Genomic DNA, 16,042 nt, shown 5'->3' with positions numbered 1-16,042 from the left:
AGAAAATGAAAATATATAAAAAATCAACTAAATATTAATATTATTACTATAATAATGTAGTTTATTTATTAAAAATAACAAAAACAACATTATTAAGCTATAAATGTCTAATCTTTTAATTTTTCCTAATTTCTTTTAATAATAACTAATTTCTGATAGTGTACACAAGTACCGTTACCAAACACTGATAGAACATTTGTTTATAGTTGGCAACTCGAGCATAAGCAAATATACCAACAACAACTGCAATTGACAGCTGTTCCATACAAACAATGTTTTTTGTTGTTGTCATGGTTGTTTTTGCAAGAAAAAACAGTAGAATTTTTAAGCGAATCAAACGATGTAATAACATTTTCTAATTATTTCATAAATTTAAACAAGCCAATATTTAAACAAATAGTTTATACAAGAAATTAAAAAACAAAAGTTTAATAATTAAAAACACTAACTACTAAAAGAAAATCAATAAGACTTTAATTAACGTCCATGGTAATTTAAGTGATGAAATATATATTCTAAAATCCCTCAAGTGACTTATGGGAGTAACTATGACAACATTGTGCATTGGTGGGTGTCATAAATAATAGCAATTTTCTACTTAAATCCATTATTTTGGCTAGCTAAATGATATAAACTCGTTAAGACAACGACAGCACACAACAGAATCTCAAAATGTTATTTTTAGACAAAGTTTTACCTCTAATATTTGTGTATATCAGGCCATTTATCAAATGGTTCCTGCACACCTTTACCCGCTTATGTGAACTGCAGCGTATCTGCTATGGAGCCCAAGCTGGTGCTAGCCGCACCAAACAGGTGGAGAGATCTTTATTGCTCTCCAAAAAATTGGAAATTAAACAAATGCTGAGAGAATTAGATGAAGCTGCCGAACATTGTATTGAGGAGGAATTGAGACGTTTTCCTTCGCAAGCCATAGCTGTGGTGCAGAGAGTAAAACATATTAAATCGCGCATACATCCAGATTTTAGTGCCTTATTTGGAGCTTGTGTTTTGCAAATATGGAGCTATAAGCATTTAATGCATGAAGTAGAGCGTTTGAGATCCGAACCCTACGATTCGGATAATTTGGATCACGAGCAAAAGTTGCTGGAACTGTGGAAAAATCTTATGCCGGAACAGCCTTTGGATGGTAGGATTTCGAAACAGTGGCAGGAAATCGGATTTCAGGTGAGTGTTTTTTTAAGAATGGTTTAAAAACATAATAATTTGCCCTTATCTAATCATAGGGCGACGATCCCAAAACCGATTTCCGTGGCATGGGCATGTTGGGTCTCGAAAATCTCCTGTATTTTGCCCGTGAATACAAAGAAGCCGCCCAGCATGTTTTATTGCACTCCATGCATCCCACATTGGGCTATACATTTGCCATTGTAGGCATAAATCTCACTGCTATGGCATATCGTCTACTCAAAAACGGCGATGCCAAAACCCATTTTTACAATGTGGCCCAATCGACCAAAAAACCCTGCTCTCTGGTCCATTTCCACAAATTCTATTGTTACTTATTGTTCGAATTCGATCGTTTTTGGTTGGAATCGGAGCCAGCGGATATTATGGATTTCCGTGAAATCTACCAAAGTTTTGAAATCACAATTATGGAGGCTTTACAACGAGATAACACATTGTTTAAAACCAATCTGGTGGTGGAGGAGGTTTAGTATAATACGTTATACTTTGTATAATACAAAGTAAATTGAAATTTTAATTGTAAAATAAAAAAAAAATTGAAAATTGAGTGAATTAAAAGCAATTGTGTAAAGTAATTAGTAAAGTGAATATTTTGTATAATAGATTTTTTTGCTAATATAAATTGATAAAAGATAAATGAATTAATGTAATATTTTGAATATTTTAATAAAATTAGAAAAAGAATAAAATAAGCTTTATGTCTAAAAATATAATTATTGAAAAATTTTGAATAAAAATGCACTCTGTGTTAATTAGAAATGTAATAAAATGGGGTTTCTTTCTTTAAATATAGGATAATATAGAGATAGTTAAATATATATAGAGCAAAAACTAGATAAATATCGTACAAATGAAATACTGAAAATAATTCTTTTCACATTCGGAAACTCTCCTGTTAAAGACCTAACTTAGTTGTCAAAATCCGAAGTTTGATTTTTTTCTCTATGACTTTGAAAACTGAGTTAGGTCTTTGAGAGGTGAGTTTCCGCTCTATGTTTTTATATTTCTCTATTGGCTAGTTGTCCAAAGTATTTCACAAAACCATGTTAATAAGAACAAGTTTTATAAATTGTATTGTTTCAAGATTCAAGTTTTTATCAAAAATAACATCGACTTTGAACATAAATACCTACTCAAAATGAGTTCATCTCCAGAATCTATGATCTAAAATATTTAATAATTGGTCTGGAGTCGCCAGTCCACTGAAAGCATACAAAATGCCCTTCTTAAAATACTCCATGATTCTCGGACAAGAATTTTTTTTGTTGATTTTTGTGTTTTCTTGCAATCATATTGGGAGTGTATAAGAAATTAATTTTTATTAGGAGTTGCTGTTGGACATTTTGTGAATTTTTTTTAATGAGCATTGAGAAAGGTTTTATAAATAAGAAAAAGTCCTTGCTTGCAACCAAAATTATCAAAGTGACCAGAAATAATAAAGGTTCCATACCTGCGAGAACAAAATTTATTTTCAACTTGAATTTCTCAGCCTACAGCAAAATAAGTTTGGTTGACCAGTAAAACAAATACTTGAAAAAATAGGTCAAACGCCGGTTCATTAAGTAGTTGAATTTAGGTGAATCATTCAAAATGAATTCCGTTAGTGTCCAGCCACCTCAAGCTACGTCATCGGCCAATGTAAGATTATAACAACAATTGCTATTGTGCAAGCCCAATTGGCAAATGACCAAAACAACCCAAAAATAACCGAAGATTCCTAACAGTATTGGAAAAAATATACCGACGTCGTGAAAACACGACGCCTATCTGAGTAATATACAGTTACGTACCTATTTTTGATCAAAATCAATAGCTATTGACATTCAACGTAAACATTGTGATGACTGGCCTACATTTTTCTATGCCACAAGATTTTAAAATAAAAAATAAATTTTGAGATTGCAGAATATTTTGTAAGCCCCTGTCTATACCTGATAATTTTTTATCATGATAAACGTCTAAATGGTTATCAAGATAAAAAATTATCAGGTATAGTCTCCATTTATTAGTATTATTGCTTCATTATGACAAAATTGTTCACACTGGGTCTACAACTGGCATTAAATGCTTAACATTAACACTAACATGGTGTTAGTGTTAGGTATAGACCCATCATGTTAGCATTTTTTCAATGTTTTAACACGGTTGTTAAACCATGTGTTTTAACAACTCTTTTATAACCCCCTGGTTATACCTGATAAATTTTTATCATGATAAACTTCAAAATGGTTGTCTAGTTAAAAAATTATCAGGTATAGTCTATATTTTTCGTGGTACCCCAGGTAAAGCCTCTACTATACAAGTGGCGAACTCAAGTGTGAATATCACGAGATGATATATGTCATAATATTTGACGCGACAGCTATGGGACACACTATCGCCCCAATATCTTGACAAGATGAGTAACCTTTAGTTAATACGCTCCTTTGAAGTCGCGACCTCCTTTGCGAAAGTGCCAGGAGAACATGCTCAATCACAAAGGAGGTCTAGACCACAGAGTGTATATAAGCCCTCGCATCGCTTCAAGATCGTTACCCAGGCGAAGTAAAAAAAGCCGAAAATTAAAATGTTTTTATTTTTAAATTTTATAAACTGAGTAAAAAAGAAAGAGTTAAAAATAGTCGACTCTTAAAAAAATTTAAAGTTGAAAACTCGACTTTTTGTTTCAACTATAGAACCCAAGTCGTGGCACAATCAGTTATTGAGCAATTAAAATTCTAATACAGTCATCCTGAACTTCTTATCGGTTGCTACAGATGAAGGGAATTATTTTTTCTTATAAGAATATCGTGATCTTATTAAATGCAGATTATTAATGTTAAAACTTATAAAAGTATCTTAAAAGAGTTGCTCAAATAACTTCCGGATCAGTTTAGTTTAAAAAATTCTACCAAATATTTATTTGGTACCGATTACCTCAAGTAGTAAGAAAATAATCCATTACTCGAAAGTAAGTAAATATGACATCTCTATTAGGAGAATAAAGAAGAATGTCAGTTGGCGGCAAAAATTTTGTCGATAAAAATTTGAATGCATTTCGCAAATAATATAAAATAATTAAAAAGAATACAATAAATAATTCAGGTTTCCATAGTCGTTGTTCTATAACAGCATGATCGCGAGTGGAATTGGTCGACTATATTAGTTTTAAATAAAAAACTAAAATCGTTGTGGAAAATTGGGAAACCTCTTCATCTTAAAATATATTACATAAATATACCAACTACCATCCTAAGGATAATTTACCAGAAGCTAGGCGACCATAATTACAAACGTAATCAGACAAGGCAACACAAATCCTACTGTTTGAAGTATAACTTGAAAGAAACAATGGAAATTCTTAAATTTAAAACAAAAATGAGACTTCAAATTTCTGGAAAAACATTTTATAGCTCATTTGCAGTATTTGGTGTGAAAAAACCGTCAAAAATATGGAAAAATAAGAATAATGTCCCCAAGGGATGATTGCTAATGAAATTTGAAACACGGAAGGGGACTATGAGATTTATACTAAACGAATTCAAAACTTTATATCCTAAAGTTTACAGAAACATGGAAATGACATGATTAAAATGAATAATGTGGTTCGACATAAGGAAGTTATGTGTTAACCTAGCTATTCAACATCTAAATCGAAAGATAATCGATTTCAGGACAAATTGTGACTCAATAAATAAACTTTCCTTTTATCTCTAAAAAACCTCAGTCATATATTTGACTAAGGGCAGCAGAAAAAGATTCCGACCAGGATTGATAACAGCAACATCACAGGTAAATAAATTAATTTACAATTCAGAGCTCACTGCATAGGTATTGACAATGATAATTTACATCAGAAAATTTATAATACGCTTGAAAATTAAGTAACGTGTTCGCAAGAAGTGAAGATTATAGTCCTGTTTCGGTTGAAATTTAAAATCCAGAAAATCTAAACACAAACATCTGAGTTATAAGCTAATTTTTCATCTAAACCTACCTTTCTTGTATGTGGTAGTTCGGTGTAATTGATCAGTCTAGTATACCTTCTGAAACTTCGGAACAGGGTGACAACTTTAGACTTCGGTATTTCACCCTTAAATGTGTTCCCATGTAGGGACGAGTGGTATGGATCGGGACAGCTGGAATGAAATCTGGCTGGCACTGGAGCCAGAGTCATACAGACTCCCAGACGAATGCAGCCTCTTCCTAGCGATCTGGAAATGGCAATGTAATGACAATTTATGTAGTCAGGCAGCACTGAGGGCTTTGAAATGCATGTGTTATTGGAACTATCAGATTGTATCGTTTAACAGGGCACTGTAACATACAGGGAAATGGGATATCAGATGAACTGGCCAGATAGGATTCGGCTCTGGACTATATTAATAGGGACTGGGAGGTTAAACCTCATATATGCCATAACTATAAGTTGATCTTTGAAATATTCTGGGGATCTACGAACCAATCCTGGTATATTAGGACGGATTGCCGGGTGTCGAGGGCTATTTGGCCAAAGAATACTAATTGGGTTGGATAGGAAAAGTCTTAGGTCTTTAGTAGGAGTGATAACCGGGCACTGCTCAATTGGAGCCTACATTGGTAAATGGGATATAGGCGCACAAGACACAGAAGTAGGATGAGCGAGGATATTGAGAAACCAGTGTGACATATTTTGTGTAACTGTCCTAGATTACAGGATCTCAGGCAAAAATGACTGGGGGTTATAGCTAAATATGATCTAGCTAATCTGTTAGGCTTTATCAGGGCAATATGCTGGCTATTTTAGGTAACAGGACTCTGAGAATCCCTGTCCTTTTTTTCATTTTATTTCTCTTTATATTACTTGAGTTTTTATACCCTTCACCATGAGTGGCAAGGTTTGTCATTTCGTTTGTAATTTCCACATTTTTTTTGCGTCCCCACAAAGTATATATCGTTACCTTACCTTTTAATACCCTTCACCTTCGTGAGAAGAGTATATATGAGTTTGTCATTCCGTTTATAATTTCCACAATATAATTTTCCGACCCTATAAAGTATATACATATATTCTGGATGCTTATAGATAGCGGAGTCGATTAAGCCATGTCCGTCTGTCTGTCTGTCTGTTGAAATCAACTTTCCGAAGCCCCCAAATAACTTACATACACGATTCATACATCAATATCTCCGGAATTTTTCCGTCTCGTTTGCTATTTAAAATCGAGAAAATCGGTATTTGACCTATTTTTGATTACTAATGTGCTGTTTTTCTATAGCGAATGGGGGTTTTGAGTGGACGTTTACATGTATTTTGTTTTTGTTACAATAACAAAACTCATGTTAAATTTCCACTCAAAGTACTCGTTCGCTATAGAAAAACAGCACATAAGTCATTAACAGGGAAACCGGAAATATGCTCTAAAAAAAGCGTTTTAAGCGCTTTAAATATGCAGTAAAAACTTTAAAATATGCTCTTAAAATTTAAAAAATATGCTCTTAAAAAACAAACTTTTACATAATTTTTAACCCAAAAATATACTTTTATCTAAAAAAATTAATACAATTCATTTCTAAAAAGGTAAAGTAATATAAAATAAACAAAATAACATGAACTAAAACAAGTATAACATAAAAACAATAGGAACTTAAGCTATGAAAAGGCCTCGAGAGGTATTTTTTGATGATATTTTATATAAATATAAAGTCACTTCTTCAATTAAGGTTATTATTGCAATAAATTACAAAATATTGACTTAAATTTTCAAATAAAAATCGTTGTCTATTGGATCTGAAAACATTTTTATACATAGAAAATATTCTTTCGAAATCAACTGATATTATAGGAGCAAATTTAAAGACAATATGTTTTTAACACTTTGAACGGTTAAGTTTGAATTAGAACTAAAATTTTATATTTAGATAGCGCTATTATTAAAATAGTGCTTATTTTATATTAAAAAAAAAGGCATCTATTTTTCAATTTTGAATTTTAAACAAAGGAAGTAAAAACCGGTAACACAACAGCGAAAAATAAGTAAGACAAAATTTGTTTTTGATAAAGTCAAAATATGTTATTAAACAGTAAAATATGCTCTAAAAACGCAAAAATATGACATAAATATGCTCTTAAAACAAATATATGCAAAAATATGCATTTAGGGGTAAAATATGCAAAAATATGCACTAACAAATCGATGCCAAAATTCTTAAATTGTTCTGAAACGTGTAAATATCTTATCCATGTGCTCATTAGACTCACCAGAAAAAACATGCATTTGCATATTTTGGTTTCCCTGGTCATTAATATAGATAATATGGATATCTAATGATAGATATTTCACAGAACTTTGCAACAACGTTTATAAGACCATGGTGAGTTGGACCTACAATGGGTCAAAATCGGAAAACAATTTTTTTAACCCGAATTTTTTCACCAAGTTTTTTTTTCGCTAAATATTAAAAAAAAATTGAAAAAAAAATTTTAAATTTAAAAAAATAAATTTTGTTTACTTAAATTTAAAATTTTTATTTTGAAGTATAATTTGGTGAAGGGTATATAACATTCGACACTGGCGAATGTAGCTCTCTTATTTGTTTAAGTCGAGAATTGTTGGCTAAATATGATATATGAGCGGACCACACGAGTTAGGGTCTTTCTATATTAAGGATCGTTGCAGATAGCTTAGTCGATATATCCATAAATGTTGAACTTACCGTAGCCCCCAAATAACTTATATATGATTTATACATCAATATATCCGCTATAAACCCGGTTCGGTTGGTATTTAAAATCGAGAAAATCGATGAGATATAATCTCGATTTTTGATATATTTTTTTATCTATATCTGGATTACTAAGTCATTAATATATACAATATGGACTCAGGTCGGGGTCCTGTCGCCACTCCTGTTTAACTTCTACCTCTCTAAACTCCCAGTGCCCCCACAGGGTGTGGATGTTATCACCTATGCGGACGACTGCACCATCTTTGCGACAGGTCACAACGTTGATGAGCTTTGCGGTTTGGTAAATGGTTATCTCAACGAAATTCACAATTTCTTCACTACACGTAACCTGCAGCTATCACTTAGGCATCATAGTCGACGGCGTACAAATTCCGACAGTGAACCACCCGAAAATCTTGGGTGTCACTTTTGATAGCCTTTTTACATCCTCAGGACAAACTGCGAAATAGGAACAAGGTCCAAAAGGCACTAGCCGGCAGCACTTGGGGTATGGACAAAGAAACCTTGCTAGCAACCTACAAGACAATTGGCCGGTCAGTCGTTAACTATGATGCTCCAGTGTGGTCGCCTTCGTTAAGTGATACTCAGTGGAGAAATATTCAAAGCTGTCAAAATGCAGCTTTAAGGACCGTTACAGGCTGCCTCCAAATTACCTCCGAACACCACCTTCATGAGGAAACTAAGGTTCTACCGGTTTCTTCTGGGATGTCACCGGAGGGGAGTCATCCAAACTTCAACATCACACAGTTGGAGTCTCCCCCGAGGCATGTCAGACAGGACCTTACAGAGGTATGTGCAGGATCCATTGGATCGTAGCTCGTATATGACAGCTTTGAACGACATTCATAGAGACGCCATCAATTCCGCTGAAAACAAGAGTCGTTCTGGCACAACTGTGCTCAGGATGGAGCAACAGGTTTAATTCCTTCTGGTCCCGCATAGACCGTGACGTCCTCAACTTATGCCCAGCATGTGGTCAGGGTACTCATGATACCCTCCACATTTTCAACTGTCCAGCCAGCCCTACTTCACTACGTCCAGTAGATTTATGGACCCATCCACCTGAAGTAGCACAATTTCTTGGACTTGATATTGCAGAATCCCCAGATTAAATATTGTAAAATTGTTGAAGCTACGACACCAATTGTGAATTGGGCAAATATGGATATCGAATAATAGAAATTTCAAAGACCTTTGTAACGGCGTATATAAGGCCAAAGAAAGTCGGAAGTACAATGGGTCAACATCGAGAAAAATATAACCCGAATTTTTTTTTTTTTTTTCAACAAAAAAATTTTTTTTGTTCTACAATTTTTTCACTAATAAATTTAAAAAAAAATTTCCCAACTTTTTTTTAAAAAATAAAATTTGGAAATTTTTTTTTTAATTTTCACCTAAAAATATTTAAATTTTTTTTAAGTATAATCTAGTGAAGGGTATATAAGATATAACTCTCTTTTTTTGTTTTTGTTGCGCCAAAGAGAAATATACATAGAGCGGAAACTCTCCTGTCAAAGACCTAACTCTGTTGTCAAAACCCTAAGTGGTGAGAATGTATTGGTAAAAAAAAATCTATGTGAAAACAAAAACAACACTCGTATGTGTGATTATTTTGAGTAAAATTTTTGTTTGAGTTTTTTTCTAGTTTCCACTCTAGTTGTTGCTCTATGGTTGCGACATTCTTCCTTAAAGAAATGTAAAAGCTTCCATGGTTTTGCCAATGCCAAGTAGTAGGCATAGCCACATTCTATAAATGTATATTTGAATAGAAAACATAGTCAATTTGAATTTATCTTAGAAATTTACATATTTATGTGGTAAAAGATAATATTTATTATATTACCAGAAGGGAGTGATAAATTCTCTGTTTAGCAAATTAAAAAAGGTGAAGTTAACCCCTATAAGAACTCAATTCCCACCCTGATAGAAAATTAATTAAAAATAACCATTTCTTCCACAGAAGTCTTTAATTTAAGCTTTATTTAATAGAAGTAAGTAAGTAAGTAGTAAGAAACAGAATCACAACGGATATTTACTTAAAAAAAAAAATCTTGCAGACTATGACTAGAAGGAAAACAACAAACAAACAAAGTATAAAAAATGCATTTAAATATTTATTGAATTTATTTAACTGTTTATTTACTTTGTTTTTGATGCGTTTATTTTAATTTGCAATGTTTTTTGTTTTTTTTTAGAAAGAAGTGAATTAAGTATTTTTTTTATTTGTTTTAAATGTGTTTCGTTTTTGGTTTTTTCTTGATTTTTTTTAATTTAATTTTTTTGCTTACTGTTTCTATTGATTTTAAACTCTGCTTATATATTTTTTGTTTATTGAATTTTGCAATATTCGATTTTTCGTACTGTCATTTGTTTTTTTTTTAAATATAATTTAATTAATTAATGTTTTTTACTAACATAATATTAATCATAGAGAACTATACATAGAGCGGAAACTAGAAGACAAAAAAACAAAAAACTCAAGCTAAAAATAAATAAAAAAAAATTTACTCAAAAACAAATTACTCATATGAGTGTGAGTGAGTGTTTGTTTTATTTTTACTAATTTATTTTTACCATTTAGGTTTCGGACAGCAAGCTCTCGCTTCCGCTCTATGCAATTCTCTAGGGCTACTAACTGTATACTTTATTTTGATTCACACAGTACATATATATGTTGTATATATTAAATAATTTTATTCGAAAATACATAAATTAATCTACATTATGTCTATAACGTCTTAAACGTGCTGTATTTTCTATTTTGGGTGCACCAGGTGGTGGCGTAATATCATTAGGTATTGCGGTTGTTGTTGCTGCGGTAGCTGTAGCCGTTGCTGTCGAATTTTCGATTTTCCCAAAATCTTTAAGCAAATTATAAAGTAGCATCTCGTTTTCGGTACAACCATTGGGGGATTCAATTTGTTCAGTACCAACACCAACACCGCCACCACTTGACCCCAACGACTTTGCACTCGATCTCATAGAGGACTTTCTACGACTGCTACCACTACCACCACCAGTTTGCTGCTGATCATCGGATGTATCTGTGGAGTTATCATCGAATTGCCCCAACAAAGCGGTAGGCACTCCTCGTGTCCGACTGCTGTTGCGGGAACATGGACGAGCAAAGCGTAATTGTAATTGCGAAGGATCTGTTATATATTTATCCGTTGAGTCACGGCGTCGCCTTACACTGTCAGACTTTTCGTTAACATTTGGTTTGGTGTTGCCGGCGGTAGTGGAAGATGGCAAGGCTTCATTAAACTGATTTGCATCAGCTGGAGCAGCTGCATTAAACGTTTGTCTACCCTGGCTACTGTTGCGGCTAAGATGTGTTTGGTTGACTTGTGGCTGCGAGGTCAACTCACCACCGGCCCACGAAGCGCATTTAGCTTGACGGAGATTCGATTGCAATATGGGTATTTTGCTTATAGCAGTGGGACCTACCAGTCCTCCTGCCGTATTTAAATCATTGGGATTATGTGTGTTGTTCTTTAGCTCATTTCTTTCTTCCTCATCTACAAAATCCCTAGAGGTTTTACCCTCCTCATTGGCTATTTCGTGTGTATCTTCACAAGTTACCGTTTTAATATCTTTTGGTTTAATTTCTCCATCAGCATCATCATCATTTCGTATGGCATTTACCAGTATAACCTGTTGACTGGGTGATCTTTGGATGGTAGTCGAACCATAGTAGATCAATTCATTTGGCAAAGTTGATTCTTTGGGAATCACACGTATTTCCAAACGTCCGCTAATGCAACTCTCGTCTTGTTGTGGCCCAAAGTCCACCTCCAAATTGGATTTCTGTAGAGGTTGTTGTTCTTGAACATCTTTGTTTGAATTGACTGCATATTGTATTAGGTTGTAGCTAGAAGGTAATGCCGTTGTTTTATTCTGGCATTTTTGAGTATTATCCATAGGTTTCTGGTCGCCACCACCGCCCAACACACTTAAAAGATTGGGCATTGCTACATTAGGTAAACTATTGCGTCGCTTAGTAATGGCCCTATTGGCCAAACTAGTGAGATCATTGTTAGCCCCGGCCAGAGCATTATCCACTCCATTAGTTTGTCTACCAGAGGAATTATTCAATAATTGGGTTTCGTTAGGCGGCAAGGCAGCGGCCTCTGCCTGCACTTGCCGCACACAAACATTGCGTGTTATATCCATACGATAAACAATGTTGTCGAAGGCTGCCTGCTGCACAATGGGCGGCTCTAGGTCTCGGCGCAAGGCATTACCTATGGCCGGTTCGGACCAACATTGTGGTATGGAGGCCTGCACTTGGGCATAGTTTTCTATGCCGGCTATATTTAAATTGTACTTCTTGGGGTTATAACATGGAGCTATATTAGGAGGACTAGGAGATTTAACAGCTGCCTTAAGTTTAACAGCCGAGCAGGAAGATTTAATTTGTGTAGCCTGCTCGTTAGCGTGTTTAGTTTCATCTGTGCCGGTTTTTTTAATAACAGCAGCTACAGCTACAGCTTCGCTTTGGTTTTGAGTTGGTAGTCGTGTCGAGTTATCCAAACAATACTGTTGCTGTTCATTTAGATGTTGTATTAAGGATGCTTCGGATAAATTTGGATGCGACAAAGAGATGAAACTTAATTTGGCTTTTTGTACCGGATTCTGGGCTTCCTGTTTCCACTCGTTATCGGTGGTGTCTTCGGAATCATCGAAATGACTTTTCCACTGGCTGTCCAAAGTAACGGCCCCTCCCCCCTTGGTGACCTGCTGCAGGGCAGACACATTCTCATCATCTATGAGCGCAAACTGGGTAACGGAATGATCACCGCCGCCGCCACTGCCTCTTGTTGTGTTGCTGATGGTGCCTGCAGCACACACACTACTGTTGAGACGTTGTGTTGAACCGGCCACTGAGGAGGGCCTCAGATTGGTGGAGGTTTTGGAACGACGGGCAGGTGGTGGAGCAGGAACTGTAGCCGGAGCTGTAGTAGCCACCGAATTGTTGATTTCCATAGCACAATGGTTTTTACTTACCGACGAAGGCTGCGAATTGCGATTGGCCACCTCTAGCGAAAATGCCGTGGGCTCGTATTCCGATTCAAAAGCACAATTCGATTCATTGCCGCCGCCGCCTCCTTCCTGTTGTTGATTCAATAGGTTAGTGGTTTTTTGCAAGCGACTGGAGAATACACTTTTGCTCTCATCGCCCGCCGCCGCCGCTGCTGCCACATTGCTATTGGACGAACAGCAGCGTTTATTCAAAATGGTTGAAGACGATTTTACAACACATTGACCCTCCCGACCGATGCCACCACTAGGAATTTGTGTAGTTTTTTTTAAATGTGTAGCCTCTAAATTCAAGGAATTGCCCGCCCCAGCATGCTCATTGTTTTGCTGCTCCTCACCAAAGCTAATGTTGGCCGATTTCATATCATCAGCTGCCATAGCACTGGCGGCTACAATATTAACTTTTCGCAAACGGCCACCACCATTGAGTGAAGTAGATGTTGTGCCCTCCTCAGCCTTCAACATGGCATCTATAACATTTTGACTGCTAATGTGATGTACAGGAGCCGAGTTGTTCTGGTTTAGGGGAGAAGTTACTGTCTTTTTTGCGTTTAAAACTGTTTGTTGCGGCACTGCATGTTTGTTTTGAAATATATTATGTGTTGGTTTATTGGGCTCTGTCCTGTAGCTGGTGGCCATGACGTTGCTTTTCAGTAAGACCGGTGTAACGCCAGCATGTTGGGTCATCATGCCCTTTTCACTTTGGCCATGTATTATCATCATTTGACTGGGTGTTTGCTGCGGCGGCGGTTCATTCATATTGATATTACGCACACCCGTGGTTATAGCTGCCGTCTTATTGGAGTTATTCTGATTATTACTATTAAGATTTTGGAAATTATTCTCCAATTGCGGTGAGTTGTTGTTGCAATTTTTATGGCCCACCTTATCCTTGGCATGTTGTAAGAGTTCGGCACTGGCCACAGTGGCTGTATCAACATCATTACGTTTACGCAAATATTCCGTGCCACTGGCATTGGACGCCACCACGGTCATTTGTGTTATGTTGCCATGAACATATTCATTCTTCACCTGGGCATGGTTAATCTGATTGGATTGACTGCAAGTGATGTTGGTGGCTGTGGCTGTATTGCCCGTGGCATCCACCTTTTCCCAGTCATAGGGATCGGACTCTTTGACACCACGCCGTTTCATACAGCGCTCAAATAAACCAATTAACATGGCATAATCGGGGCGATCGGCATAGGTTAAGGACTGTATGTGTTCCAAAAATTGTTTTAAATCGGAAGGCAAATGTTTCAGTAAGATACGATGATCGTATTTCTCCTTGGTGAGGCCCACCTGTTCCTTGTCTTTGATTTTTCGCCAAGGCAATTGGCCATTAACAAATTCCACCAGCATATAAAACAAAGACCACAGATCATCATGTCTGCCCATTTCACGATTTCTGTGGGCATTAATTGAGGCATAACGCACCGTACCGCGAAAACCAGCCGCCACACGTGGACACCGTACCTCACCGGTGCCCGTTGTATATTGGCGGGCCAAACCAAAGTCCAGCATATAGACACGCCTGCAATTGTAGGGCAAACGGCCAATGGAGAAGTTGCTAGGCTTAATATCACGATGCAAAAATCCCACAGAATGTATAGACTCTATTGCTTTTAGTATCTGCAGACCCAGTCTTAAAGTAGTGCTCAAAGAAAATGCTCCCCTAGGCTGGGCACGTCTTAACTCGGCCAGGTTTTTACCTTGCAACTGCATTACCACATAATTGAAACGATCATTGCGACCACAGCCTATAAAACGACACACATGTTCTTTACCTTGTAATTTCTTAAGTACGGCCACCTCCATTTTCAAAACCTGCTTGGGCTGACGAGCCGATTCCACTTTTAAAGCCACTTGTTCGCGTGTTATAAGATCTTGGCCTTCATAGATCTCACCAAAACCACCACCACCTATCTTACGCACCACCTTCCATCTCTCCTTGACAACATGTCCCGGCTGTAATAGATCTTCCGAAGTCATTTCAACCACTAAACACAAATTCACACACAATTATCAACTCTCTATACGTTACTTTCTATATATTTATATATTGTTTGATTGACTGACCGTTTTTATTAATTTTTCAAAGCTTTTTATCGTATCAATCTCTAATAAGGATGTTTGTTGTGTGTTAAAAATCAATAATTTTTTCGATTTAGTTGTTGCCTGCAACTGTGGTTCTTCGGCCCTCTAAAAGTGGCACAATATCGGTCTGTTGTTTATTGCGGTAAACTTGCAGATCTCTTAAATGCATTTGATTTATTTTCACTACCAGCTTGTTGTGGCAATATTCATTCTTCAGCATAATGTGTGGGAGGGTCTCTCTTTTCTGCTGCTGCTGCTGTCGAGTCATTAGCACTCTCATCATATACTCATGTATAGATATATATATAAATTATTTATGTAATATTTTCACGAAATATTTTCAGAAAACTTAATTTTTTAATAACAACCACCAAGGCGATATCATCATAGTAGTAAATTCGCCTTGTAACGACTTATTTTATTTAATTTATAAAAATTATTCAGCACATTAGACAAGCCCAAAAAATCAATATTTATTAGTGTCTAAAAATAAGTAATAACCAGAAGAAACTAAATACTCGCTGTCAGAAAATGACCTTTGCCGAGGGTTGCCACATCGAAATCGATATGATGTGGAGTAAAACAGTACATAGAGAAAAAAAAATAAAGAAAAGAAGAATAAAATCAACAGTAACGGTACATTGAGAATAAAAGAAAGGAAATGGAAATAAGAAAAAAAAGCACCAAATTCGAAGCAGAGACCGAGTTACTTGTTCATTTAAACAAAATTCTCAAATTGTGATTTTTATATCTATTTTGTAATAATAAAATAAATCACTCAAAATAACAGTTTATAAGTTTTTGTGGTTTTTATTAGAGTTTCCAAAAAACCGAAGAATTTCCAAACCGCTGTTTCGATTTCAAAAAATTTAAATCCGATCGGTTTCGGTTTTATTTCGGTTATGTGATAATTTGTTAAATATTAATGTTATAGAAACAAAATCAGTTAATAATATAGGAAATGCTATACAAATTAAAAATTCAAGTG

General features: G+C 35.5%; 2 protein-coding genes across 2 annotated transcripts; one reads left to right on the top strand and one right to left on the bottom strand.

Moving 5' to 3' along the window:
* The first annotated feature begins 348 nt into the window (after window positions 1–348).
* LOC135948725 (ELMO domain-containing protein 2) lies at window positions 349–1,978 on the top strand. The gene is made up of 2 exons (XM_065498139.1): window positions 349–1,188; window positions 1,248–1,978. Exons 1-2 carry the CDS (start codon window positions 673–675, stop codon window positions 1,677–1,679), a joined length of 948 nt encoding a protein of 315 aa, XP_065354211.1. The 5' UTR covers window positions 349–672; the 3' UTR covers window positions 1,680–1,978.
* A 7,887-nt stretch (window positions 1,979–9,865) lies between these two features.
* On the bottom strand, window positions 9,866–15,584 carry Asator (asator). The gene has a single exon (XM_065515643.1). The coding sequence runs from the start codon at window positions 14,947–14,949 to the stop codon at window positions 10,630–10,632; it is 4,320 nt and encodes a 1,439-aa protein (XP_065371715.1). The 5' UTR covers window positions 14,950–15,584; the 3' UTR covers window positions 9,866–10,629.
* Window positions 15,585–16,042: the final 458 nt, after the last annotated feature.

The sequence above is a fragment of the Calliphora vicina genome, chromosome 1 (assembly GCF_958450345.1).
Source record: "Calliphora vicina chromosome 1, idCalVici1.1, whole genome shotgun sequence".
Taxonomy (NCBI): domain Eukaryota; kingdom Metazoa; phylum Arthropoda; class Insecta; order Diptera; family Calliphoridae; genus Calliphora; species Calliphora vicina.
Note: the sequence above shows the minus strand (reverse complement) of the source record. Positions and strands in the feature narration are given on the sequence as shown.

Bases quoted from the DNA above. Each gene is read 5' to 3' on its own strand.
- LOC135948725 (XM_065498139.1), top strand. From the start codon at position 673: ATGTTATTTTTAGACAAAGTTTTACCTCTAATATTTGTGTATATCAGG. The intron at 1,189-1,247 runs GTGAGTGTTTTT...ATCTAATCATAG, and splicing joins GGCAGGAAATCGGATTTCAG to GGCGACGATCCCAAAACCGA.
- Asator (XM_065515643.1), bottom strand. From the start codon at position 14,949: ATGACTTCGGAAGATCTATTACAGCCGGGACATGTTGTCAAGGAGAGA.